At 42.0% G+C, this 26,766-nt stretch overlaps 1 protein-coding gene across 1 annotated transcript in view; it reads left to right on the forward strand.

The window, feature by feature from the left end:
* Window positions 1–20,343, forward strand: part of Hace1 (HECT domain and ankyrin repeat containing E3 ubiquitin protein ligase 1) — an 83,674-nt gene extending 63,331 nt beyond the window's left edge. The window contains exons 21-25 of the mRNA XM_051206164.1: window positions 2,706–2,837; window positions 4,845–4,943; window positions 5,224–5,294; window positions 17,925–18,038; window positions 19,504–20,343. Of these exons, the coding sequence (XP_051062121.1) occupies window positions 2,706–2,837; window positions 4,845–4,943; window positions 5,224–5,294; window positions 17,925–18,038; window positions 19,504–19,606 (519 nt within the window). The 3' untranslated portion in view covers window positions 19,607–20,343. The remainder of the gene's footprint in view (window positions 1–2,705; window positions 2,838–4,844; window positions 4,944–5,223; window positions 5,295–17,924; window positions 18,039–19,503) is intronic.
* Window positions 20,344–26,766: the final 6,423 nt, after the last annotated feature.

Below are 26,766 nucleotides of genomic sequence, written 5' to 3' on the forward strand. Positions count from 1 at the left end.
ATATATATATATATATATATATATATTATATAACCAAGTCCATTTAAATGAAAACAAACATTTATAGACAATATTTGGGAATTTGGGCGTCGTTCTTTCCAAACTACTTCCTGCTGGTAAGGGGGGATTCTAAGAAGATGCAGAAATCCTGGCTGTAGTCCATAAGGCTGCTTTGTCCAGCTGTTTTGATGTAGGATCACCAGTGACTCTGTTTCAGGCTGTCCGGCTTGATCAAACCACATTAGTCTGGAAGGAATCCACAGCTTTTCATTTTCTGTGGAAACAAAAATAGAAATCCTTTTCCCCAGTAACTTGTCCTTGAACTTAAATTTTGGAGTCAAAGCATTTTTTTAATTTAATTTATTATTTTACATGTAGATCCCAATTCCCTCTCCCTCCCTCCCTCTCTCCCTCCCTCCTTCCCAACCTCCCTCCTTCCATCTTTCCCTCCCTCCATCCCTCCCTCCCTCCTTCCCTCCCTTTTACCCTCTCTGCCCTCTCACATGCACTCTAACCACCCTCCCCTCCCATTCCCCCCACCCCAATTCCATATGTAGGGGAATGCCATCCAGTTGGGGTCATGTAGATCTGACAGGTCATGTGAAGACTTATATTTTATACTTACACAAAAAGATCAAGTTCAGGAATTGGAAATAAAAGGGAAAGCTGAGGTTTTTATTCATTCATATTTAGAGATATTTATTCACAAGGACATGGCAACCCCATTCAGCCAGCTATAGGGTAACTCGGTCAGTGCTAGGCAAGACAAAAGCTTTTTAGTCATGTTTGTATCCATGACTCAGTGCAGCTAGCCCTTGGGTAGAATGGATGTCCAGGCAATGGCTTGTCACTCAGGATTTGGAGCCCATGGTTCCAAGTTCAGGACCAGAGCATCTCCCAATCCTCCTTCACTCTTTGATGATACAAGTGGTAACAGTTCCACCTCCCAGGAGGATACCCAGCCCCAGGAGGCTGTTTTCCCTGTGTGGGGGAATTGTGAGGCATGAACTGTGGTAGCTCTGTAGCCTCAGGGTTATGGAGAATTCCTAGTCTGCAGTTGTATATAACATATTGGCTTAGTGCCTTAAAAAAAAAAAAAATGGTATTAGTGCCAGTATAGTAGACAGAAAGGGAAGCCAGTGTCCTACTTTGCTTTCTACTAGCGAGGCAAAAACCAAAAACCAACTTGGGGAGGAAAGGGTCATCTGACTTTTATCACAGGATGCTGGAGGCAGCAGCTGATGCAGAGAGCACATAGTGCTGGCTTGTTCCCCAGGGCTTGCTCAGCCTGCTTTCTTATACAACCCAGGACCACCCGCCCAGGAGTGGCTTCACTCACAGTGGCTGGGTCCTCCCTCATCTACTGTTAATCAAGAAAATGCTCCACAGACATGCCTATCTGATGGACACATTCTCAGCCAGGTCCCGCTTCCCAGATGATCCAGCTGTGCCATCACCACAGCAGGCTTTCTTCATCCCTGGGGGTGAGACTCGTGGGTAGCGTTTTCACCATAGCTTTTAACTCAACAAAGTCTGACTTAGAAGCATTTCTTAAAAAGGCGTAAGTGATCTAACATCGGATAGAGTTTATGTACACATATGATAATTCTGTGCCAAACACGTTTTTTTTTAATCACTTGCTGAATTTTAATTGATCCTGCTTCCTATGAGGAAAATGTGATTTTAAGATAAAATGCATTATAATTCTAATGTTTAGGAAATTGAAGCAGGGGGATTCTAAGTTTCAGACAATGCTAGGCTACATAATGAGAGCCATTTCAAAAGAAAAACATAAAAAAATAGACTTTTATATGTTTGGTTTGGGTTTTGGTTTTTTCAAGACAAGGTTTCTCTGTGTAATCCTGGCTGTCCTAGAATGTGCTCAGTATACCAGGCTGGCCTCAAACTCTGAGATCTACCTACTTCTGCCTCTGAATTGCTGGGATTAAAGCTGTGGGCCCAGTTTTAAGTAAGCTGTTTTAAGTCAGAATTGAACTGGCTATGGTAAAATTACCCAGGTTCAAAGTATGCACAAATGCTAGATGTATGCATTTGTTTTATAACATACTATTGAACATAAGGTAGCAGCTCCTCTTTTGCATCTTGGAATATATGCTGGTAAAGAAAGCCTTGCCTCCAGAGATACTGTATTCTAATGAGGTATTTAGTTTTAGGGAACGAAGTATATCTAAAGGCCCTGAGATCTAAGCATTTGGGGAATAGCCATAGGCTGAGTGGACTGGCATGCTGTTAGCACCAAGGTCAGGGTTATTTATGGCCCTAAAGGCTAGGGAGTATATTTGGATTTTATTTTCAACTCCTGGGAAGTCAGTAAGGAGAAGAACAATATGACTTTAATGTATGTAATCTGTACATCTTCAGTCCACTCTGCCTGTGGTGTGAAGAAGCATCAGTTCAGAGATGCAGATGGGGATGATTGACATGTACAATAATCTGGTGGTGTGCTAGAGTGGCATTACTACAGAGCCAGATCGAGAGTGCTTATGTGTGGTATGCAAGAAGTCGTAGGGGTAGTTGCAAAGATTTGGGCCTGATGGCTTGGTGAGTCTGCTGAGGTCGAGTATTGGTGCCAAGTTAGTTCTAAACCTTTATCACTTACACGAGAAACACCTGTATCAGTACTAGCTTAACGTCATGAAATTTAAAATGTAATCATCACAAAACTTGTTTTTTTTTTTTTGTAGGCGGAGTATGTCCAGCTTGTTACTGAACTTCGAATGACAAGAGCCATTCAGCCTCAGATCAATGCTTTTTTGCAAGGTTTTCATATGTTCATCCCACCTTCTCTCATACAACTGTTTGATGAATATGAATTGGTAAGGAAGAAGGTGTTCTTTCTTGTTACACTAGAGCACAACTCCATTTAATGCAATTCAGAGATACTTTCAATCTACTGCTGGAACGCTTGCCTAAAATATACAAGGAAGGGGTTTCATTCTGAGAACCATAGAAAATAAAAGCAGAAGTAATTTCGGAGTACTGAATGGGATTTACCTAATGAGGCATTGTTGTTTAGAATTTATGCTTAGAAATTTGTAAGCAGATGTGCGGTTTTACTTCTCTCAAGCTCAATAACCATATTAACAGTTCTTTAATGTGGAATGTGGTAAGGTGGCATAAATAGAAAAATAAGTTTTTAATGCCTCTGCCATGGAAGTTGTGAAAGGCCTGTGTTGGCAGAAGCTGTGTTCCACATTGAAATTTGTGACTTGGTCACATAAACTATTCCTCGCCCAATGCTTAAAGAGTTAAGATGGGCTTTGCTTGTATTTGTTTGTCTTCTCTACTTTTGTATTTTAGTGTGTGTGTGTGTGTGTGTGTGTGTGTGTGTTTACCATTACCTTGTATATATTTTTATAATTCTCTATTTCCATCCTTTGTGTGGCTCTGTGGTACTGGTTAAAGTTTAAGAGACAGGGCTACTACAAAGCTATAGCACTAAAGGAAGTAGGGAACAGAGACCTCCTTACCTGTGCGCCTACCTGCTTCTCAGTGGCCAACCTCTTCCCTGACGTTAGTAAGGGAGAGAGCCAGTCTGCAGACAGGAGCCTAGAGAAAGTTTCAGGAGCCGGTGGATACCAGCAGTTCTAAATCCTGTGGTCTTGGGATGATCTCTTACACAAGAGCCTTTGTTTAAGTGGGCTGTCACACCAGTGGGTAGTTGCTGCATTTGGAATTAAATTATAAGTGAGAAGTGCTTTATTAATTATTAACATAACATTTAGACATGAAAAATACTCCAAGAACAGAACAAAATAAGTGAGAAGGGTGACCCCATTTTTGTAAATTTGTGGAGCCTGAATAAATAAGCCATTATATTCTCATATCTGCTTCTGTTATGATCAGTTACACTTTGTTGTTTGGTTGAAGTATGTGAAGAAAATCCAGTTTCCTATAGAAGCATGGAAAATCGAGACACACTGACCTACTGAATAGATTCCAGAACTCCTGAAAGTCCTCACACTTGCCTTGTGTTAGTTCTGCTGGCGCATGTGCTGCCCTAGCTAATGCCTTTGAAGAAATGACGTTCTTGTCACTGTCGGGATTCCAACTGTGTAACCTGAGCTGATTCAGATACACAGGTGGCCCTTGGTTCCCTTTCCCCTTGGAACACTTGTTCTTGGCTGTCTGGGCTTGTACAGTGTTTGATAACCTTGGAAGAAAACCAGTCAGATACTTAGGAGGACTGAGGATGTTGCTTTGTGTGCTTGCCTTGTATGTACAAGGCCCCTAGGATCTATGCTTACCACTGCAAACAAAGCTACAAAAATACTGATTTTTTTTTTTATTACTGTGGAGGAAAATGACTTCAAAACATCTGAATTACTCCAAAATAGAGAATTCATATGAGGCTGAATTTTTTTTTTAATATAGAAAAGATGATTACTTATTGATGAACTATCCATTTGTTTAATATTCAGACTTTAGTTGTCACTTTCATGTTGAGACTATGATCTGGTGGAATTAACATATTTGTAAGGAATACTAAAATAAAAAATAAAGTGAACCAGAGAGAATACTTACAAAATTGTTGTGTATAGAAATTTTTGTTGCATATGTTTACTATAAATATACGCGCACCACACTTTTTATGTTTTAGATTATATTAAAGTCGATCAATCCCCTCTTGTCACATCTGAAATATCACCATGGAGGGTTCTGCCTTATGCAGTGATTATTACTGATGACATGTAGAAACTGTCACAGAAATAAGCCAGATTTATATGGGATTAGTTTCTTATTAAGGCAAATTTACTATTTAAATGGAGCGACTGTTTTTTTCCCCAAGAAGATTAAGGAAATATTTTTCTTCTCCCCCAAAGGAGCTACTGCTTTCTGGCATGCCAGAGATTGATGTGAGTGATTGGATAAAAAATACAGAATACACAAGTGGCTATGAAAGAGAAGATCCAGTCATTCAGGTAACACCCCTCCTGGAGCTTAGAATGAAGTTAAGTTTGCCATTTAATTTTGTAAGCTCTTCAGCTCCATTGGAAGGGAATCTACATCCATTAATAAAAATAAAGATTTTGCATAAATTCTTCTTTGGGGGATATTGCATGCGAAAGTCTTGTGTGAAATCATCTTTGATAAATGAGTTTCAGAGAATGAAATGTGCTTTATGAATATTGCATGGTCTCTGTTCCTAATAAGTCTACACTTGCCCTGAAATGTGAGCTGAATTGTGGTTATTCTTGGTAGTGGTTCTGGGAAGTTGTGGAAGACATCACTCAAGAAGAGCGAGTTCTTCTCCTGCAGTTTGTTACTGGCAGGTAAGAAGTGCTTTCATGACAACATTGAGAGGATTTATTGTATTTTCATTCCCAATGACCAAGACAGTAATCACAGGGAAAAACAACCAGAATGAAGAATCAATACTCCGAATGTGTTTCCTACCTCTTTGTCCATATTTAAGGTATTAGACAAGTGATTATTTGCATTTTTAATAGTGTTAAACATTTTTAATAGTGTTAAATCTTTAATATAGTTCAGAAACTTTAATTTTTAATATATTTTATGTTTTTGGTTGGTTTAACAGTAAAGACACTCAGTTTGTGTGGTCACACACGAGTACAAAATGTCTCTTGTACATGCTGTCTTAGTTTTGGTTTTGATTGTGTGACAAAATACCATGACCAGAAAGCAAGTTGGGGAGGAAAGGGTTTATTCTGTTTACATTTCTACATTGTAGTTCATCACTGGGGGGAGTGAGGACAGGAACTCACAGAGGGCAGGAACCCAGAGGCAGGAGCCGATGCACAGGCCATGGAGGGTGCTGCTTACTGATTTTCTCCACATTGCTTGCTCAGCCTGCTTTTCTATACAACCCATAGCTACATTTCTACCCCCCACAGTGAGCTGTGTTCTCCCACATCAATCGTTAGTCAAGAAAATATCCCACAGACTTGCCTACAGGCCAGTTTGATGGGAGCATTTTCTTAATCGACGTTCCCTCTTCACAGATGACCCAACCTCATATTAAATTGCTAAACAAACCAGGTTTTATTAAATTAGTAAGACATAGCTGTTGAATAGATTATAGACTAAATATATGAAAGACTGCCTTGTTAAATCTGTTTTTGCCTCTGAATGCTAAGAAATATTCAGAGATTTGAATAATTTATTTAAAATAATTATAAAAAAGCATTGTATTTTTAAATCTAGATGATATATATATATATATATATATGCAAAAAAATGAACAACCCAATCATCTCTAATCTCAATCCCTAAAGATAACTAGTTAATATTTATGTTACTATTCTATATATGTAAATTTTAATTTTTTTAAACCTTGTTTCATAACTTTTAAAATTTTTCAGTGTTCCTTTTATAGATTTATTCCATTATAGCTTACCTTTCCTTAGGTCTTAACCTTTATTGGTAAAGTTTTCTTGTTTGCATATAATGCTGTAAAAATTAAGGAATTCTAATACATGTATTTTTCTGGAGCTATTTATTTATATAGGGTGAAATTCATAAGAGAAAATTGGTATAAGATTATGTTGTACTGGGGATATAGCTGAATGGTAAGAATTTGTTCAGTGAGTACATAGAAACTACCTCAGTATTACACTACAGAAAACATGTATCTCTATCTTAGTCTGTAACAGTTCATTTACCTTTCAGAAAGGTATCAGTATTGATGCTGGTGGGGAATGAGAATATAATTCACTTTCCCCTTGGCTAGGCAGAAGATTGAACTTACTTATTTCCCTCCCTCCCTCTGTTCCTCTTTCCTTTCCTCCCTCCTCACTCACTCCATCCATCCATCCATCCATCCATCCATCCATCCATCCATCCATCCATCCATCCATCCATCCATCCATATATCATCTATCTATTTCATGGCACGGTTTCACTGTGTACTGGGACTTGCTCTGTAGACCTGGCTGGCTTGAACTTTATGCCCCCCACCCCACCCCACCCCACCCCTACCCCGAGTAGTGCTGGGATTAAAGGTCTGTGCCAGAACAACTCAGTCAAACTTTTTTCTAAATCAACACAATGTGTGTTCATTTGAACTTTCTTACTGTATACACTTTTTTTGTGTAATTTCAGTTCCTGTTTTATTTTTGCTCATTATTCCAGTCATTTACAAATTCAATGTTAAGCATTCTTTTAATATATTGACATTAGTTGTGCATGTATTTTTGTGAGTTTATCTTTTTTTCTTTTGACTTTAAATTGAGTTTTAAAGAATTTAAATTTATAAACTGAAAATCTTAAATTATTGTTAGAAAATTATCAGTACTTTACGTAAATCCTTTATTCTCAAGGTTACATTTTTTAAAGTGTGTGTGTATATAGATGTTTGTGTTGTAGTGTGTATGTGTGTGTGTTCTGTGTACACTTATTTGTACAGACATACATTCTCAAAAGTCAACAGCAGCTGCCTTCTTTTATTATTCTTACCTTATTTTTGCACATGCTTTCTCGATCAGCCCAGAGGCAGTGACTGGAGTGCCCAGGGTTCAGCTCTCTACATCCACAGTACCAGTACAGATGTGCTTTTATGTGAGTGCTGGGAATCCGGACTTTGGTCCTCATGCTTAGGCAGTGAGCATGTTACCATAAGCCACTTCCACATACCACTTTTGTTAGTTGTTTAATTTTTACATTCCCTCCCCTTTTTAAAAGTTTAATTTGATTAATTAATTTTTTCAGGTTTCCCCCATCAAGACCTCTCTTTCATTATACTTCCCCTCCATCCGACTCCCAGTTCCCAGTCCCCCCCATCCCTCATGTGCACACCCCCATCTCCCCCCATGCACACATACCCGCTCCTGTTTACCCAGATCTCTTCTCTTTCCCCTTCTCAGGGAAATCCATTTGTCTGTCCCTCTTTGGGCCTTCCTTGTTACCTAATCTCTCTGGGACTGTGGATTGTAGCTTGGATATCCCTTCCTTTACACCTAATATCTCCTTATGAGTGAGTACATTCCATATTTGTCTTTCTAGGTCTGGATTACCTCGCTCAGGATGATTTTTTTTTTTTTTCCTAGTTCCATCCATTTGCCTTCAGATTTCATGATGTCATTGTTTTTTTACTGCTGGGTAGTAGTAATGTTTCTTTTACAAATGTGTGTGCCCTGGTATGTGAGGCATTGATGTTCAGAATTCTCCTTCTTCTATCCCTATTATTTTTTGGTTTGGTCTTTTTATGGTGTCCTGGCTTTCCTTGATGTTTTGTTCTAGGGATTCCTTTGATTTTACATTTTCTTTGAATGATGAATCTATTTTCTCTGTTGTGTTGTCAAGCCTGAGATTCTCATTTCCATCTCTTTTAGTGTGTTGGTGATGTGTGTGTCCATAGTTCCTGTTACCCAGAATAGTCAATTCCCAGAATTCCTTTGGGTTTTTTTTTTTTTTTGGTAGTTGTATTTCAGTTTTCAAGTCTTGAATCATTTCCTTCACCTGTTTGTTTTTTTCTTGCATTTCTTTAAGGGATTTATTGATTTTTTTTTTCCTTTTTTTTTTTTTTTTTGCTTGTCTTTCCTCGATTTTGTAAGGCAATTTTTCATTTCCTCTTTATGAGCTTCTATCGTCTTCATCAAGTTGTTGTTTTTAAGGTTGCTTTCTTCTGCTTCTGTTGGAATGTTCAGGTCTTACTGTTACAGGATCACTGGGTTCTGGTGGTTCCATTATTCCCTTTCTGTTGTTGAATGCGTTCTTAACTGACGTTTTCCCGTCTGGGAAGAATTTAGGTCTGGGTGTTGATTCTTGTGTTGTCTTTGTTGGATGGGTGTTTTGTTTCCTTGCCAAGGGTTCTGGGGATTGTCAGCTCTTGAGGTTCAGTAGTTTGTGGGGGTTTGGGTGCCTCATTCCGGCATGTCCTGCTGTCCTGGTGTGGCCTGTACTGTGCCTATGGAGTCTGTTGGAGTTTGCAGGGAGGGCTGGCCATGGGGAGGATGATGTAGGTGGGGTTGGGCAGGGGGCAGAATTCAGTGGGTGGTGGTGATGGTGGTGGTAGAGCCCGTAGGCAGGTCTCTTGCCTGCTGGCAAGTTGCTGGGGATGCCACATTTCCCCTTTGAAACCATGCTGTGAAGCTTGTGAGTTGGCATTTATTATGTCTGCTAGTGCTTTATGCCACAGTACCACTGGATGAGTTATTGCATTTCCTTGTGGTTTGGTTGGTATAGGCCTGAAGGTTAGAAAAACAAAATCACTCAGTTTCTCTCATACTGGAATGTCTTCAATTGCTTCCATATAGAGTTTTTGTTGTTTGTAATACTCAGTACTACTCGGTGTCCATTCCACCTAAGTAGCATTACTAGAACCCAAACTGTTTGGAATTTAACTGATCTGAAATGTGGAGAATCCTGTTTGAGCTAGGTGGTGGGTGTGACTGAAGAGGTGAAGCTAAGGGGTGGGCAGGAAACAACACAAGACCGAGCTTCCCCTCCAGCATGAAGAATCCACTTTTCAGCATTTATTCTAAGTTGAGTCCTCTGCTGAGAGTCCTGGCTGAGTAAATCTGAAGGTCATCTCAGCCTTATCTTGTCTTTCACGTGAGATCCTAGGTCTTACTATAGGGGTAGTGTTTTCCATTTTAAGCTAGAAATGTACTTTTTTTCTTCCTCTTAGACTTTACCAAAAATTCTGATCATGTTGAAATACCTGTCTCTAAGTCCGTAGAATACTTATGAAAATAGAATCAGATAAGTTCTAATTAAAAGGTAAATCAATGTAAAAATCGAGATTTTTTAATGTAGATCAGACTGTCCTCAAACTCCCTGCCTATACCTTCTATGGGATGGGATTAAAGTTGTTTGCTGCCGCCTTAAGTGTAGTTTGTATACGCAGTGAGCCTCCATTAGCGAAAACTAATTTTTCCTTCGCAGGTGGTTGTCAGTGAAGGTAGCTTCTGGGTTTGTGATGGGGGATTATAGCTACTTCCTCCCACAGCAGTGGGAAGCCATCTGCCATAGACCTGTGCAGGCTTTGCATTCAGGCAGCAGTCTTTGGGAATTGATGCTTATGTAAGCTCTGTTGTGTCTCATTCCCTTGGTGCTCTTCATCCTCACTGACTCTCACAATCTTTATGCCTCCTCATTTGCCAGTTCCCAAAACCCTAAAAGAGGGGGTTTGATGATTAGGACAGAGTGTTCCAGGGTCTCTCACTCTCTGCTCATTGTCCCAAAATGGATCTCTCTTATTGTTCCCGTCTCTGTAGGAGGAAGCTTCTCTGATGATGACTGAATAAGACACTGAGCTATAATTTTAGCAGAATGCCACTATGAGTCATTTTATTAGTATTTTCATTTAGCAGAACTGTAGTATTTGGGTTTCTTCTAGATCCATGGCCTATTTAGTCTCAGGTTGTTGGTGACCTGAGCAGTGTAGGGCCATGAGTTCTGTCTCATGGATTGAACCTTAAATCCAATCAGTGACTGGGTACTCCCACAACCTTTGTGCCACCATTACACTGGTATAACATGCAGGCAGGTTACCATCGTAGATCAAGGGTTTGTAGAATGGTTGGTGTTTACCCTTCTCGTCTGGTATCATAGATACTGGTCAGTAGGCGTGAAGGCTCCATGTAGGCACCAGCTCGAGTTCTCCATGTTTAAGGTGTTGTGTAGGTGTTGCCTTCGGCAGTATGGCCTTGCTCTCGGTTTCTGGGGAGTAGCCGGTAACCTTGGCAATAGCCTGGGTTGTTTGGGTGTTTCCATGGGGCCATTTTGGCCAACAGCTTGAGTAGATGTGGACCTGGAGGAGAGGTGTCTAGTTGGGGCTTTATCTCCTTGTTATTTTAATCCCATTTAGATCTCTTTCATGTGTGTGTGTATTTTAAGAAGCGTCCACTGTGTAAAGTTTCTGTAGGACCCCACAGATAGCCCTTTGTTTTAGTTTTCCCCCGCTGCATCCATCCATAGCTGTTTATTCCATTATTTCCCATTTCTACAGAGATCCACTCCTCTTCAGCCCCTCACTTTATACCAGTTGTTCTCAGCCTTCTTAATGCTGCGACTGTTTAGGGAAGTTCTTTATGTTGTAATGACACCCTCCAACCATAAAATTATTTTCATTGCTGCTTTAGAACTAATTTTGCTACTGTTGTGAATTGTAGTGTAAATATCTGTGTTTTCAGATTGTCTTAGGTGACCCCTGCAAAAGGGTCACTTGACCCTAAAGGGGTCATGACCCAAAGGTTGAAAACCACTGCTCTGTACCTAACTTCTGTGGTTATATGGATGGAGCCTGCTTATTGACAAGGACTCAAAAGCTAACATCAGCATATAAGCGAAAATGTACCTTATTTATTTTTTGAGGTCTATTACATCACTCAGGATGATATTTTCTAGTCCCATCCGTGTTGTGGAATATTGCTTTAACTACGTAAGTGTTTGTTACATTTGTTTATACTGCATTTGTGTAATTATGTAAAGATGTGTTGCTCTTTTACCTTATTTATCTAAGGCGGGCAGCTATGCTTATCTAAGGCAGGCAGCTAATTGGTCTAATAAAAAGCTGAATGACCAATAACTACAAAGGAGAGGGCATGGCGGGGCTGGCAGGCAGAGAGAATAACATAGGAGGAGGAACCTGGGCTCGAGGAAGAATGAGAGAAAGGGAGACACCCTGGGCTAGCCTGGCAGCTGTCAGCCAGGCAGACACAGAATAGGACATACAGAATGAAAGAGAGGTAAAATCCCTGAGGCAAAACCTCAGAGATGGTGGGATAAGACAAGGCCAAGCAGTTGATGTGTATGTGTGGGGTTCTTTGTTTTGTGTTGGTTTTTAGCGTTAACATTTTGCTCAACGGAGGTATCCATTTCTTCTACCTTGTTTTAAAAACTTGGGGTTCTCCTCTTACCTCTGGTAACACCTAACCTCTGATATGTTTGTTTCTCCTTTCCAGTTTCCCCTGAGTTTAGGTTTTCTTTAGTCATTCTACGTCTTCTTTCATGTCTTGTACTGTTTGCATCATTTCATTCCATCGTTTGTGTTTTCAGGGACTTGGTGAAGGTGTTCATTCACTCTTAGGGTCCTTGAACATAGTCATAACACCTATTTTGAGGTCCTTGTCTTGTGCTTCCTCTGCATTGCATTTCTCAGGTCCAAATATAGTAGGGTTGGTTGGTTCTGGTTCAGGCATACTGCCCTGCCTGGTTCTGATTGTGTTTTTATGTTGGTATTTAGGCATCTGGATTTGGGAGGGCTGTGATTGTAGCTTTTGGTGTTTACTCTTGTCTTTTTTGGGTGGCGTTTTGGTCCTTGTTTTCTGCTGCCCTCTTGGGTCTTAGGATAGTGTGGTGCCTATGAGTCCCTGCCTGGTGTTGCCCCCGAGGGTCCCTGGTAGAGTGTATTTCTAGTTAGTGGGGGCTGGCAGAAAAGAATAGGGATGGCCTCGAAGGGTGCTGATATGGTCCACAGGCAGGAGGAAAGCTGGGCATGCATGCCATGAGGTTCACTTGAGTTCCCAGGGAGTGGAGCCAGAGAGGTCGGATAGCCCCTGTAGGTGGTCTGCAGTGGGATGGGTATTGGAACAGGGATAGTAAGGAGAGTTAAGACCACCTGCCTGATTCTGCCTTGTCCACCGTGACCAGTCAATTCTTGTTGTTTTTGAGATGGTCTGTGTAGTCCTGACTGGTCTGGCAGTCACTGTGTAGACCAGGCTGGCTCCTAACTCATAGGTATTCATGTGCCTCTGCCTCCTGAGTACCAGTATTAAAGGCATGCGACACTTGGCCTGGCTGAGAGTCTAGATTTTAAAGCAGAGTCTCACCAATCACCCAGGCTGCACTTGAGCTCCTTCTAGTTCAAGCCTTCGGCTCTAGAGAGCTGGGATTACAGGCCTGCACCACCAGCCTTGGCCCAGGAACCTTTCAATATTTCTTTTCTTTGTTTACTAAAGAAGCATAGATAGAGATTTTTATCAGTACAGCATTTAATAGCAATAAACCTTCCCAGCTAGAAATGAAAACTGTGTCATGTTTAGGGATTTTTTTTTTTTTTTTTTTAACACTGGTAAGCTGTTTTTCCTGTTGCTGACTTCGAATAGGACAGCCTTAAGGACATTTTCCAGTTGTGGGTGAAATGTGAAAAATGCAGACTATAAAGGTGATTATTTCAACAGCTTTTAGGTGTGTACTTTTCTCATTAAGTACATTACTTACAATTATAACTCCCATTCATCTCCTGATGTTTTTCTTTTCTGATCCTCAACTGAATCTTTATCTGTGGATGCATTGCTTCTCCATTTTAGCCACGGTAAAGAATGTCTGTGAACATGGATGTACAGGTATTTCTTTTGAACCTTTGTCTATAATTCTTTTGAATATATGCTTAAGAATGGAACTTCCGAGCCATATTTGCCCTACCTCCTTTTTTGAGCAGTGTATCCTAGGGTGGTGACCTTGGAGTCCTGACCTCCCTGTCTCCACCTCCTGAGGTCTGGGAATGCAGGCATGCACCACATCTGTTTTATGTAGTTCTTGGATCTAACTCAGAGCTTTACACGTGCTAAACAAGCACTCTTCCAGCTGAGCTCCACCCTGCTCTGTGGTTCTGTTTAGAATTTTGAAGGCTTGTTGTACTGTTTCTTACTGAAGTGTTGTCGCTGGTGAGTGTTACGAGTAAGGTTTTCCCTGCCGGAGCCCACCGTGGAGCCAGCCCCAATTACACACAGAGACTCTGTATTTGATATAATGCTGTTGGCCAGTTAGTTGTTTCTTATCGGCTAGCTCTGTCTTAAGTATTAACCCATTTCTATTAATCTAAGTGTTTCCACGTGGTCTCATCTTACTGGAGAGTGGGGCCAGCGTCTGCTCTCTCCAATCTCTACAGGCTGACTCCTCCTTACTATTTCCTCTCTCTTCCTTGTCTCCTAGTCCCGCCTATCTTGCTTTCCTATTGGCCAACAGTGCTTTATGCATTAACCAGTATGAGAAACATATTTACAGAATGACATCTCCCATCAGGCGAGTTCGCCACATTCTTACTAATAGTTTGTTTAAAAGGGTAATGATCATCTTATTGAGTATGAACTGATGTTTTATTGTAGCTTGAATTTTCATTTCTGTAATGGTTAATGATGCCGAACTTCTGTCGCCATGTGTGTATCTTTGGAGGAGCTAGTCCAGCCCCCTGCTAATGTCAGACAGCCTGGGTTGTGTTGTTAGCCATTTGTTTAATGATGTTTAAGTCTTTGATCCATCTTTAGCTAATCTTTTTATGAGGTATAAGTAATAGTTCAATTAAAATTATTATAGCAAATAATCCAGCTGTCCCAACATATCTTCTTGAATGAACACTTTTCCCCATTGAATTTTTTTGGGGACTAAGAGGGGGGCATTGAGACAGGCTCTCATGGAACCCATGAGACCAGGTTGCCTTTGAACTCACAGTGTAGGTAAGGATGACCTTGAACTTCCTGATTCTCTTGTCTTTACATCCAGAGAACTGGGGTTTCAACGGCTGTGGCTGGTTATGTGCAGCGCTGAGGCTAAAACAAGGGCCTCCTGTGAGCCTCTTGCATGCTCTTGGCATTTTTGTCAAAAAATGACTAGACGATGTTTGCCATATCCCTGGGTTCTATTTATCGATCTGTATGTCTGTCATAACACCCCTGACTGTACTTCTATAATACGTGTAAACTCAAACTGTGTGCATCTTCATTCTCCTCCCAGGAATGTTTTAGCTATTGCCTGTCAACTTTTTTTTTATTTTTCAAATTATACTGGGTTACATTGGTACCATGCTGCTCAGGCTGATCTTGAACTGAAGTTTCTTTTGCGTTATGTCTTATGCTCCCAAACAGCAAGAACTCAAGCAGCATGCATAGCCACCTGCGTGCTGTGATTTGTACATCAGAAACCTTTTAAGTCTGGTCACATTTGACTCATCCTAGATGTCCATTAAAAGTAGTTTAAAAAGTTTGTGTGTATAAAGTGAAATGTTATTCAGAGCTGCAAAGAAAGAAAACAAATCAGAGTTAGAAAGAAAATATTACATGACTTCACTCATGCAGGATCTAGATTTAAATTATATTAAACATGTATGTATGTTGGCCATGAAGGAAAGGAGAAGGCGATAAAATTTATATGTAACATGGAAGTGGGAGGGAAATGATGGGAGCAAGGAGGAGGGGGTTGTGGAGGGAAAGAAGTATGGGGAGGGCAAATAAGAACAAAATAGAATGAAATATGTGTGGAATTGCTTATTGAAGTCCAGTTACTTTATATGGTAACAATTAAAAGATGAGAAAAGTACACATTTAGTTTACACATTAAATGTGTACCAAAATTCTAATTTATTCTAGAGGTACTATAGCATGTCATTGTAATTTAGTCATTTTTTTCCCATAATTTTTGTAGTGCTAGGGCTCACAGTATTAGTATTCAGGCATCTGTACTGGCCTGTCCTTGGGGTTCTGACAGGATACGCCCTCAGCTGCAGCCACTAAGAGCATCACCTCCCACCTCCCACCTCCTCTCTCTCCCTCTCTGTCTGTCTGTCTGCTCTCTCTCTCCCCCCTTTTCCTTTCTCCTCTCCCCTGTTGCTCCTGTCTCTGGAGGCTGTCCCCTCCCTTCCCTTTCCTCTTTTTATGATCCATTTCCCTAGCGAGGAACCCCTCTGCTTGAACCCTGTCTTATGGTGTCTTTTTCTGGAGAGCCGCTTTTCTTAAATTACGACACTCAGTCTCGTGTCTTCTGAAGGAGTATACTTCCGTTGACTACATCTTCAGCCCACAGCAATACATTTCCCCTCCAGGACTAATTTGTTTAATCATGACATATACACAGAGTAATTTGAAATAATGATTTATTTTAAAATGCATAGGACTTGATATGTTGTAATTATACTTTCTATAGCTGTCTACCCAGGATTAAAATTTGTAGTTGGTGTATTATGCATTAAATATTAGCCTTCTTGTGGTCTTAAATTTTGTACACAACAGTTAGAAAGAATAATATTTGAGGGCAGGGAAGATGCTATACAAGTGTGAGCACCTGAGTTTGGATCCTCAGAACCCATGTAAAAGCTGGGTGTGCTTGCACACACACACAACCCTAATACCAGTGGGCAAAGGCAGCCAGTATAGAGGAAGTGATGGGCTTCGGGTTCAGTGAGAGACACCGCCTCAGAAAATACGGTGGCAAAGAATAAAGGAAATGCCTGAAGTCACCTGTGCATGTACAGGCACAGGGTGAGCACACACATGTACCCCAGACATTGTATGTTTGCTCGTCTCCATGTCTGGAAAGATGAATGCCACTATCTGTTGTTGTTTTCTCGCTATGAAAACCAATAGAGGAAAAATGCTTTGTGCCTAGGTATTTTTCACAAAGAAGGAAATCGTTGGATTACAGCATGTGAGGAGAAAGTATTGTGTCTCTTAGTTCCAGGAGCGAGACAGTCGGTCATGGTGGGGAAGAAGTGCGTGCCAGCAAACAGAGAAGTTACTGGGGCAGGAACAGAAGTAGTGCCAAGCTATAACACCAAGACCGCCCCCTCATGCTGTACTTTATACTTTGTCAGGCAAGGCTGTGCCTCCTGGAGCAGCCCTTCCCAACTTTCCTAGTGCTGTGACTGTTAGCAACTAGCAGCCAGCTGACCCCCGCCCCCAACGATGGGTTGGACGCTCATGGCCGTGTCAGCGCTAGTCAGCCTTACTTGACTGCTCAAGCTTTACCTGGCTGCCAGAGGACTCAGTTATGCATGCACAAGCCCCCCTTTTAAAGCAAGCGCGCCAAGCCCCCCCCTCTCTCTCTCTCTCTCTCTCTCTCTCTCTCTCTCTCTCTCTCTCTCTCTCTCTCTCTCTCTCTCTCGTGCGTGCGTGTGCGCGCGCTTTCAGTTGGCCACCAGCTACCCCATCTTTTTCTCCCTTCTCTCAATAAACTCCACATGGGCCCTGAGTCTCGTGTTTGTGTTTTATAGGCATTAGCTGCAGCCAAAGAACAACAGTGACCCCTTAATACAGTTCCTCACGTGGTGGCGGCCCCCAAACATAATTTTCATTGCTGCTTTTTAAGTGTAATTTTGCTGCTGTTATGAATTGTAATGTAAATTATCTGTGTTTTTGGATGGTCTTAGGCGAACCCTAAGACCCATAGGTTGAGATCCACTGCTCTAAAAGTCCACAACACTGCCAAACAGTAATGGCAGCTGGGGACCAAATACTTAAACACAGGAGTTTATGGAGGACATTCCACATTCGTACACCCACAACCCATTTAACAGCTAGGAGTTTTCAGGCAGTTTTGCTAATCCCGTGGATACAAATTGCACTGATGCGAATGCAAAATAGGCCATGCTTGAGAGCCTTGGTGTAATAGGAAGGTACACAAAGCAAACCTTTTGTCTTAGGGTTTCTGTTGCTGTGACAAATCACCATGACCTCAAGCAACCTGGAGAGGAAAGGGTTTATTTTGTTTACACGTCCACCTTAGAGTCTATCAGTGAAGAGGTCAGTGCCGGAACCTGGAGGCAGGAACTGAAGCACAGGCCATGGAGGAGCACTGCTTGCTTATCCTGCCTTCTTCCAGCACCCTGTACCACCAGCCAAGGGTGGCTGCGCCTGCAGTAGGCTGGGCCCTTGCACATTAACCCTCAATCAAGGAAATGCACCACAGGCTTGACTACAGGCCAGTATGGTGGGGCATTTCCTCAGCTGAGATTCCTCCTTCCAAAAGGACACAAAACTAGTGAGCACATTATCGGAAACGCATCAAGTAGCCAGTTAAAAGTACAGTTTAGCTGATGGAAGCCTAGAGAGGTTTCTTCCTGGACACTTACCGCTGGCCGTGAAGCAACAGACAAGAATGAGTTGGCAGATTCCAGGCTGATATTGTCATTGCTTCAGAGTTGAATATGTTCTTACCCTGACACCGAACTTGTGTCTATCAGACTAAGATTTTCTTTCATGCTCATAGCTGATGATACAAACTCTTAGTTCCAGAGTCCCGCATGGTGGTTTTGCCAATATTATGGGTGGAAGTGGTTTGCAAAACTTCACAATTGCTGCTGTGCCGTATACTCCAAATCTCTTACCAACTTCCAGCACGTGGTAAGTTAAAGTAACTTACTCAAGTGAATTATGAAACGTTTTTGTTAATTTTAAATGAGCAAGGGTAATTGCTGTATTTCCTTGTTGATGGTTAGTGTTAAATTTATGTATATTTTACTATGACATATTTTTGTATGTATTTCCTTTTTGATGGTTAGTGTTAAATTTATGTATACTTACTATAATAGAGAAAAAGAAATAATGAAAGCATTGATTTGTGATGATGCCATTATCCCTGAAAAGGTATTTTTTTTTTTTTGCTTCATTAAAATATAAAATGCATAGTTTCCCCCGACTACCTCCTGTTTACTCCCAAATTCATGGAGCCTCTTTAGTGTTGCTGCATACACATATAAATTAATATAGAAGACTTCAACCTACTGGGTCTGTTCAGTATTGATTTTCTGTATGTTTCTAGGGTTGACTGTTGGTATTGGAAAACCAGCCGGGGAACGCATCCCTGGGGAAGACTTAATTCTCCTTCTCAGCTGCTATTACTTGCCTGTAGCTCTTCATCTATGCATAGGGCTCTGTGAGATTCCCCCCTCTGCTTGGGATGCCAATTGTCGTTGGTCTTGTTTGGGTCTTGTTTAGGCAGCCATGTCCTTTAGATTCACGACAGCCCGCTTCCTTGTTGTAGCTGTATGGCATGGTGTCGCAGCAGATTTCCTGGTTCCTCTGTCTCTTACGGTCTTTCTAGCCCCCCTTCCTTGATAGTCCCTGAATCTTAGGTGCAGGAGTTGTCAGTAGATTATCACTTGGGGCTGGGTACCCTGCAGTCAGTTGCTGCCTGCATTGTGACTAGTGGCTCTGCCATGGCCTCCATCTGCTGTTAAAACAAACAACCAACCAAACAAAAAGAAGCTTCTTCTGTGGGGGGTGAGGTCTGCACTTAACCTGGGTCTGTGCCACGTGTGTTGGCTGCCGTTCCTGGTAGAGTGAAGGTCTAAGGCCTCAGTGACTCCCCCAGCAAAGGAGATGGGGCGAAAGGAGGGCCTGACGGTGGCAGAGCTACCGGAACCTGGCTGCCTGCCATGCGCGCTCTGCTGTAACTAAAGGAATTTTGGAACTACACGTGAATAAGTGGTTACATAGTTTTGCTCCTTTGTTAGGAGGGGCCATTTGGTAGGGAGGCACAGGCCCCTAAAACTATAGAGTGTCACTGAAGTTGAGATGCCATATCAGTCGCATCCTCTCTTTTACTCATGTTATCGCCGTTACTTTTTAAAGCTGACATTTATTTCCATGCACTACATTTGCATTCGGAGAGTGGCTGCACTACAGCAGTTTTTTCTTTTTAAATACCACTTCAGGGGTTTCCAATTTCAATGCAAATTTGAGAGAATGGTTTTATGTTAATTATGAGCAGTGTTTTCACTGCTAGATAAAACAAGAAATTTCAGAGATGCTCTGTTTAATGGTAGTCTTTTCTGTTTTTTTTTTTTTTTTTTTTTTTCCTTTTAAGCATCAATATGCTCAAGTTACCTGAGTATCCGAGTAAGGAAATTCTCAAGGACAGACTCCTAGTGGCACTGCATTGTGGCAGCTATGGTTACACAATGGCGTGATGAAGACCACAGAGCTCACCTGACACTGTGCAGGAGCAGAGAGACTGGCAGATGTCATTTAGGGGCTGGGCCGCCGCAGCCACAGGGCAGCCCGCAGGCAGAGCGGAGAGCCTGTTTAAATTCCTAAAGAGTTGGACTTCCCCCTCTGTGTCTTTTCCTACTCTGTTTTTTTTTTTTTTCCTGTTTGTGTTATAATTAGAAAATACAAAATCAAATCATTGTAGACTTCATTTAAAAAATGCTAATCGGAAGTAGAGACTTTTTTAAAAAGTTTCTTTAATCTTACCCGAAACTGTATAAATGCAGAATCTTTTTTTACATTCCACCTTTGCTGAGGACCAGTCTCATTTAGAGGGTATTTTCTGTATATTATATGAGGGCATCCAGCTGGTATGTCCTATTGCATGTAAAGTACCATTTATATTTTGGAAAACTGCTGTATAGAATGGATTAATGTAGATTGTGTAAAGCCACAAAAATGTATTTTCCCACACTACACCTATATTGCAATGGGTTTTATTTTTTGTTGTTGATTAGCTTTTTATATATATGATGTTAAATTTAGACTGGTGGACTAACAATGGATAAAGTGACATTCTAATTTATATATTAAAGCTTACACTATATGAATTGTTTGCATCTTTCTGTGCTCAGTTTCATGTATATATAATGTGTGGTCTCGGTTTTTCTTATGCCTTAATTTATATTGAAAATAAAATTGAAATCTATTTATCATATTTCTTTTCATCATTTGATCTAAACTTGATGGCACATTTGAAGAGGTAATGTAATGTGTAGATTATAATTTAAATGTGTAGTGTTTTCTTAAATCTGCTTAATGGTTAAAATGCTATGTTTAAGTGAATCTTTCTGACAGAGAGCATTGGACAGGCATTTTGGAAAAGTCACACTGGCTCAGGAAGAGCATGAGTAGTTATGGCCTGACTTGAAGAGGAGGCTGGAACACACACACAGATGGGGTGGTGGATGTGTTTCTGATGTCTACAACTCTTGACACTGGGAAGCAAGTAAAAGACCTGGTGACATCTTGGATAAAATGACAGACACATGAAACATTTCTTATGTAAGCAGCCACTGTATTTGTGCAGTGATATTTGAGAGAGACAGATACATTAAAAGAAGCAAATTAGAACTCAGAACACAACAAATGTATCATTTGGGATCTTGTTATTTTTTTTTTTTATTTTTATTTGTTTTTTCAAGACAAGGTTGATGGGAGATGCCATTCTGTAAATATGTTTCTCGTATTGGTTAATGAATTAAGCACTGTTGGCCAATAGGAAAGCAAGATAGGCGGGACCAGGGGACAAGGAAGAGAGAGGAAGTAGTAGGGAGGAGATTCAAGATGTAGAACGGGGAGAACAGAACGCCAGCCCCTTTCTCCAGTAAGATGAGACCACGTGGAAATACTTACATTGGTTAAAAGTGGGTTAATATTTAAGACAGAGCTAGCCAATAAGAAATGCTAGCTAGTAACAGGCCAACAGCTTTATTGTCTAATACAGCATCTCTGTGTTATTTGGGCATGGTGTAGCACTGGGACCAGGCAGGTTGGCGGAAACACACTCACAACACAGGGTTTCTCTGTATAACAGTTCTGGCTGTCCTGGAATTTGATCTGTAGACCAGACTGGCCTCAAACTCACAGAGATCCACCTGCCTCTACCTCCCAAGTTCTGGGATTAAAGATGTACACCACCACTGCCCGGTTTATTTTTTATTTTTTTAATATAAGAAAACATTGCATTTAAAACTCTTTTAAACTTATAAGTAGCTCTAAAATTAATATTGAAATCTTTTATTTTTTCTAATTACAGAAGGCCACTCACTACCTTGTTAAAACAACAGACCTAGCTTTTGAGACCGTAATTGTCTTTTATTTGTGATTCTAGAATCCAGCAGTTGTCAGTACCAGGACATGGACCCACAGCTCTGGTGTGGTCTCTGCATGATGCCCTAGTTGGTACCAGAAAGAGCTAGAAGCAGCTGTCCTCATAGCTCTGTATTTGCTGTGTGGGGTACTTTAAGAATCTGGCCCCACAGTTGACCACAGCTCTCCTGTGCTGCAGCAGGGGTGAGCTCTAAAGCTGGGGTCCTGTTGTTTGGGTCCAAATTAGGGTACTGTTGTCAGTCTGGTTAGGGTGCAGACTATGTGGGGCCACAAGCTGAGAGACTGACCAAAACTTAGAGGTATTGATCTCTTTGTCACCGTCATAAGTGGACTTATATGATCTTAGTGTGGAATTCACTGGTTAGCATCACAGGATTGAGTAAGGGAACGTAGTTATCATTATCAGCTGGATAGTAGTCCTGTGATGTAGGAGACGTGAGGCCATTCAGCAGTCAGTGAATGCAAACATTAAGATGTTCAGGAGACTGATACGGGGGATAATCCTGAAAGGCTAGAGCTTTCTTGGCAAGAGTAAAGTGAGCAGTATCTGAGTTGATCCAGTCTACACAGGGTGTGATGGTTTTATGGTAAAAACAGATCGTATGGACTATTAGGGCTGAAATGATGAGTGTGGGGATGCTGTGGAGGTAAGAGTAGCCTGCAGCGGGCTGTGAGAGAGCCTGACTGACTAGGCAAGAGGAGAGGATGGGGCTGTCAGAACCCAAGCCCTTGGCAGCTTCCAGCTGCCTCCCATGAAGCCCATCTTGAGAGACATAGGGAAGATGTTGCCTTTCTTGCACTCTCCATGGTGAACCAAAATAGCTTCTAAACAGCCTTTACCCATTTCAGGAAGGAGACCACTTTAGACTGCCCTGCAGACAGAGCTACATACAAAGTTATTGTGGTTTAATAAGGATCAGGAAAAACAGATAGGCTGAGTAGATGTTTATTTAGGGAGAAATAACTTACAATAGAGACAGATGAACACCAGCAGGTTCCTGGTCCCAAGGATGTCTCCCGATGATCTTCTGTCCCAGTCCTGCAAGCAGGAGAGCGATCCAGGGCCCCTTCCCCAGACCTAGTTTCCCCAGATCAAGTCTGCCCTTGTCCCAACAGTTTCAGGATTGGTGCACTTCCGGGCTTGGATGATGGCCCGTCCTGTGTTGATTGGTCAACTGGTTGCTATGGTCTTTAGGCCCTCCCAGGGTGGTTGCTATGGGCTGCATGCTATTGTTATCATAAAGCATGCCCAGAGCCCTCCAGCTAACTTCTGATTGGTTCCTTGCCACATGGAGTGTATCTGACCTCCTAGTGACTGGAGCAGGTACAGCAAGGTCAGAAGGCTGAAAACTCAGCAGCATGCACTGAGTCAGAGGCCTACATCTTTCTGGGTTTTTAATGCAGCCTGTCATGGCTGCTAGAGCAGGGGCCTGGGTGATGGTCTGGTCCCTTCAGAGGAAGAGATCTTAAGGGAAGAGGAATAATAGAGAAGGTTGTGGGATGTATGTGATACAAATAAAGAAGGGGGTTTGGTGGGAACAAACACCTCCATTGACGGTATTTCCAGAAATTAGCTTCCAAGCCTTTGAAGTGTCACATTTTACCAGCTGGGAGAGTGTGTACGTATATAATTGTCTTTATCAGCCATTATTAAATGTTTGCCATTATTAAATGATTAATCTATTTTCAGAGAGATTTAAGGCACGCTTGTTTTAATAATGGATTCTTGTCTCATATGGAACACGTTCCCGTCTGTGTGCTTTCACAGCTTAGGCAACACAGTTCTCTTTTAGGTCTAACAGTAGTAAGAGAATTCCCAGTTTCCTTCTGTGGTGGAAGTTAGTTTTAATGTGGGAAGAATTTTGTTAGACTATTCCTGGTGATCTTTTAGATAGTAGGCTCAGGTTGTGGCTACTGGCCTGCTGGTCTTTGATTTTACGAATGAGAAAATTGGAGCCAGACAAGCTTGCTCAAGGTTTCAGATATATTTGCTGCTCAGCTGGAGTTTGAAACCTAGACTTTTAACTTCTTAGTGCTTCAGGTGCCCTCTTACACCTCCCTGTCTCTTTTTGGCGTAGCTGCTTTATAAAAGGACTTTTACGAAACACCTGCCACTTCCATGTACAACAAGCCTGTTGAGAGGCTGTAACTCCACAAGCTGGTAGTTAATCCTGATTAATAGAACCAAGTTTCTCCTGCCCCGCTATGCAACAGCACACAGGATGGGCATTCTGTCATCTCCAGATGAGAAGGAACAGATGTATTGTCAGATCACAGATCATGGCTAGCCATTAACTTTTATTATCTTTATAAAAATGTTCAATTTTAAGCATAATTGGTATTTGGAAGTGTGCTGTGCATCCAATACACTTCTAGTGTTGCTTTTTCTTCGTTTTGGTTTCTTGAGGCAGGGTTTCTCTGTGTAGCTCCAACTGTCTTGGAATTCTCTCTCTAGACCGGGCTGGCCTTGAACCCAGAGATCTGTCCGCCTCTGCCTCTCAAGTGCCTGGATTGATAGGCAGGCCCCTCCAGGGCCTGGTGGCACCCATTGTTTTGGAACAGCATGAGTCTGAACTGCCTGATGACTAATGGTGTGTGCCTGTCTGAGAGGACCGAGTCTAGGGGACTGAAAGGGAGGCATGGTGGTCCTAGGGGGAGTCAAATAGACACTTGCTTCCCAAATCAGTCCACTAAATGCCCTTCAGTAAGTACTTCCTGTGCATTCAGTACTGGTTTAGGAACCATGACTTGGTAAATTTCATTTCAAAACAGCGTGTAAAGCTGTGCACCGTGGAAACCTGTACAATATGGGGCTGGTCAGCATTTCCATCACGGACAGGAGTGCAGTTCATGGGACCCCGCCCCATCCTGAGGAGCTACTGACACCAATGGTGGACAGAAGGGAAGTTGTCGAGCGCTATCACCTTGCCTGCAAGAACAACACTCAACAACAGGATTCTTCTGCAGCTATGTTTATTGCGTGGCTCATTACAGCAAGTTGAGGGAAGACCCCGAGGAGGAAAAAGGGCTCTGCTTATATATGCTCAGAGGAGTCTTGTCCGTTACTGACAGTTGCAGCCCGCAACGCTCGTAACGGTCACCCCGTGACGTGGATCGCGCATCCGCGCCTTGCTGGCTTATGGACAGGAAACCGGCACCATCTTCGGGAATGGCACCGGTGGCTCTCTACAGGAAGTCATTGTTATTAGTGGCATAGTCGCTGGTGAGCTGTCCATACTCCGAGAAGTAACTCCTCATCTGTCTCATTCTAGCAACCCTCAACCGGAGGGCCACAAAAAAGAAAACAACAACAACAAAAAACCAGAACAAACACAAGATACGAAAATAGGTGGGGCTTGTGGAGGGACCAGACCCTCACCCACACCCCTGCTTCGGCAGCCATGACAGGCTGCAGAAAAGACATGTAGGCCTCTGACTCAGCACGTGTCTGACCTTGCTGGGCCTGCCCTGGTCACTAGGAGATCAGTTACCCGCCATGTGGCAAGGAACCAATCAGAAGTTAGCTGGAGGGACTCTGGCTGTGCTTTATATGCATTATGTTAAAAGTGGTCTAACAGCATCACGTAGAACATAGCAACCGCCTGTAAGCCATAACCAGTTGCTATAACCAGTTGACCAGACAACACAGGACAGGTTGCCTGAGCCTTAAAGTTCACCAATCCTGAGACAGTTTCGTACACCTAGACACTCCCCTTACACTGCCCAATAAGCTCCCCTCCTCGTGGTTTCTTGGGGTCCTTCTTATGCCAGTCACCCTGCTGGACGGATGAAGGGCCCCAGTAAATGGGGTTAACTTGTTAAATAATAAAAGGCTTTAATTTGCATCGGACTGGCTCTCTTGGTGATTTGGGGGGTTCAAAATTTGGGCATAACACTTGCGAGGGAGAAGTGGGTTTAATGGGAGTGTATGAGAGAGCAGTACTTGTAAAAATGGCAAAAACACATTATATGCTTATGTGCAGTTATCAAAGAATAATATGCTTTAAAGATTAATGCATGAGTGCAGAGGAAGGGGTTAGAGTAAACCCATTGTCCAAGGCAAATAGCTGGCCTAATCGAATTCTTAAATTTTTCTCTAAATGTGGAGAAAAACAAATTGGTAATGTTGTTGATTAAACATTAAGTGGAAATGATAAATGCGGTAAAATAAGACTCTGTGGCAGCTTCATGGTTCTCAGATTTTTAATTAGCAAATTATTAGTTTCTCAGTTGCTATTTCTTGAGAATACAGATAGTATGGAGTTGTCTTGATTTGGAGGTTGCTGTGCATCAGTGTAGCCATCTTAAATGCTGGCTTATCCTCACCTCCTTTTTCTCGAGGGAGTTTGACTTTATGGGAAGTTACTCCGGGAATGGGGAGGAGCTCTTGGGTGGCATTTGTACAGTATTCCTAGATGTCTCCTGATATCTAGAAATAGAGAAAAAAGGTTGATATTCAAATGCCAAAGTTCTGCCCACAGTGGCCATCATGATGCTGTCGCCAACATTCACTTCATCAGGACTGCTGGTCCTTCAGCCGGGACGGTTCTGCCTCTCCATCACCACTGGCTGCCACCTCATCCTAATCTGCCCTTGCTCACATGGTAAAGGCTGACTTCATTCTTCCGGTTCCTTTATCTGATATCTCTGACTCTGGGGTGTTCAACTCCCCAGCTCAGGATGGCTATGGATATGGCCCAACACAAAAGCATAAACTCACTTAAAACATGGATTAGAAATGTTTCTCTTCTTGTTTTTTTTTTTTTCCAATTATTTTTCACACAATTGTGTTGTGTGAAATAGTGAGTGAATATTCACTATTTGGACTAGTATCTGGCTTCCATTTCAGGGTGGTGTGTAACTTCCACTGTGTATCTTCCAAGTTCAGACACGAGGTGTTTGTTTACTGAAGGGGCTGGAGAAATTGCTCAGCTGCTTTTTCAGAGGACTTTTGCTTGATTCCCAGCACCCACATGGTGGCTAACAGCAGTTGTCATTCCAGGACCAGGGGATCCAATGCCCTCTTTTCTGGCCTGGATTCCTAGGGCCCACATATGCTATTTTGGTATAGTAGTCTGCCTGTAATGTCAGGCTGGGGAGGTAGAAAGAAACTGAAGGAAGCTGCTAGCCAGACTAGCTGAACTGGTGAGTTCTCAGTTCAAGTGAGAGACCCTGCTTCAAATATAAAAGATGGCGAGAGAGCAAAGAGGCCACCAATACACACACATGCACCTGCACACACGTGCCT

The sequence above is a fragment of the Phodopus roborovskii genome, unplaced genomic scaffold, assembly GCF_943737965.1.
Source record: "Phodopus roborovskii unplaced genomic scaffold, PHOROB, whole genome shotgun sequence".
NCBI classification, from domain to species: Eukaryota; Metazoa; Chordata; class Mammalia; order Rodentia; family Cricetidae; genus Phodopus; species Phodopus roborovskii.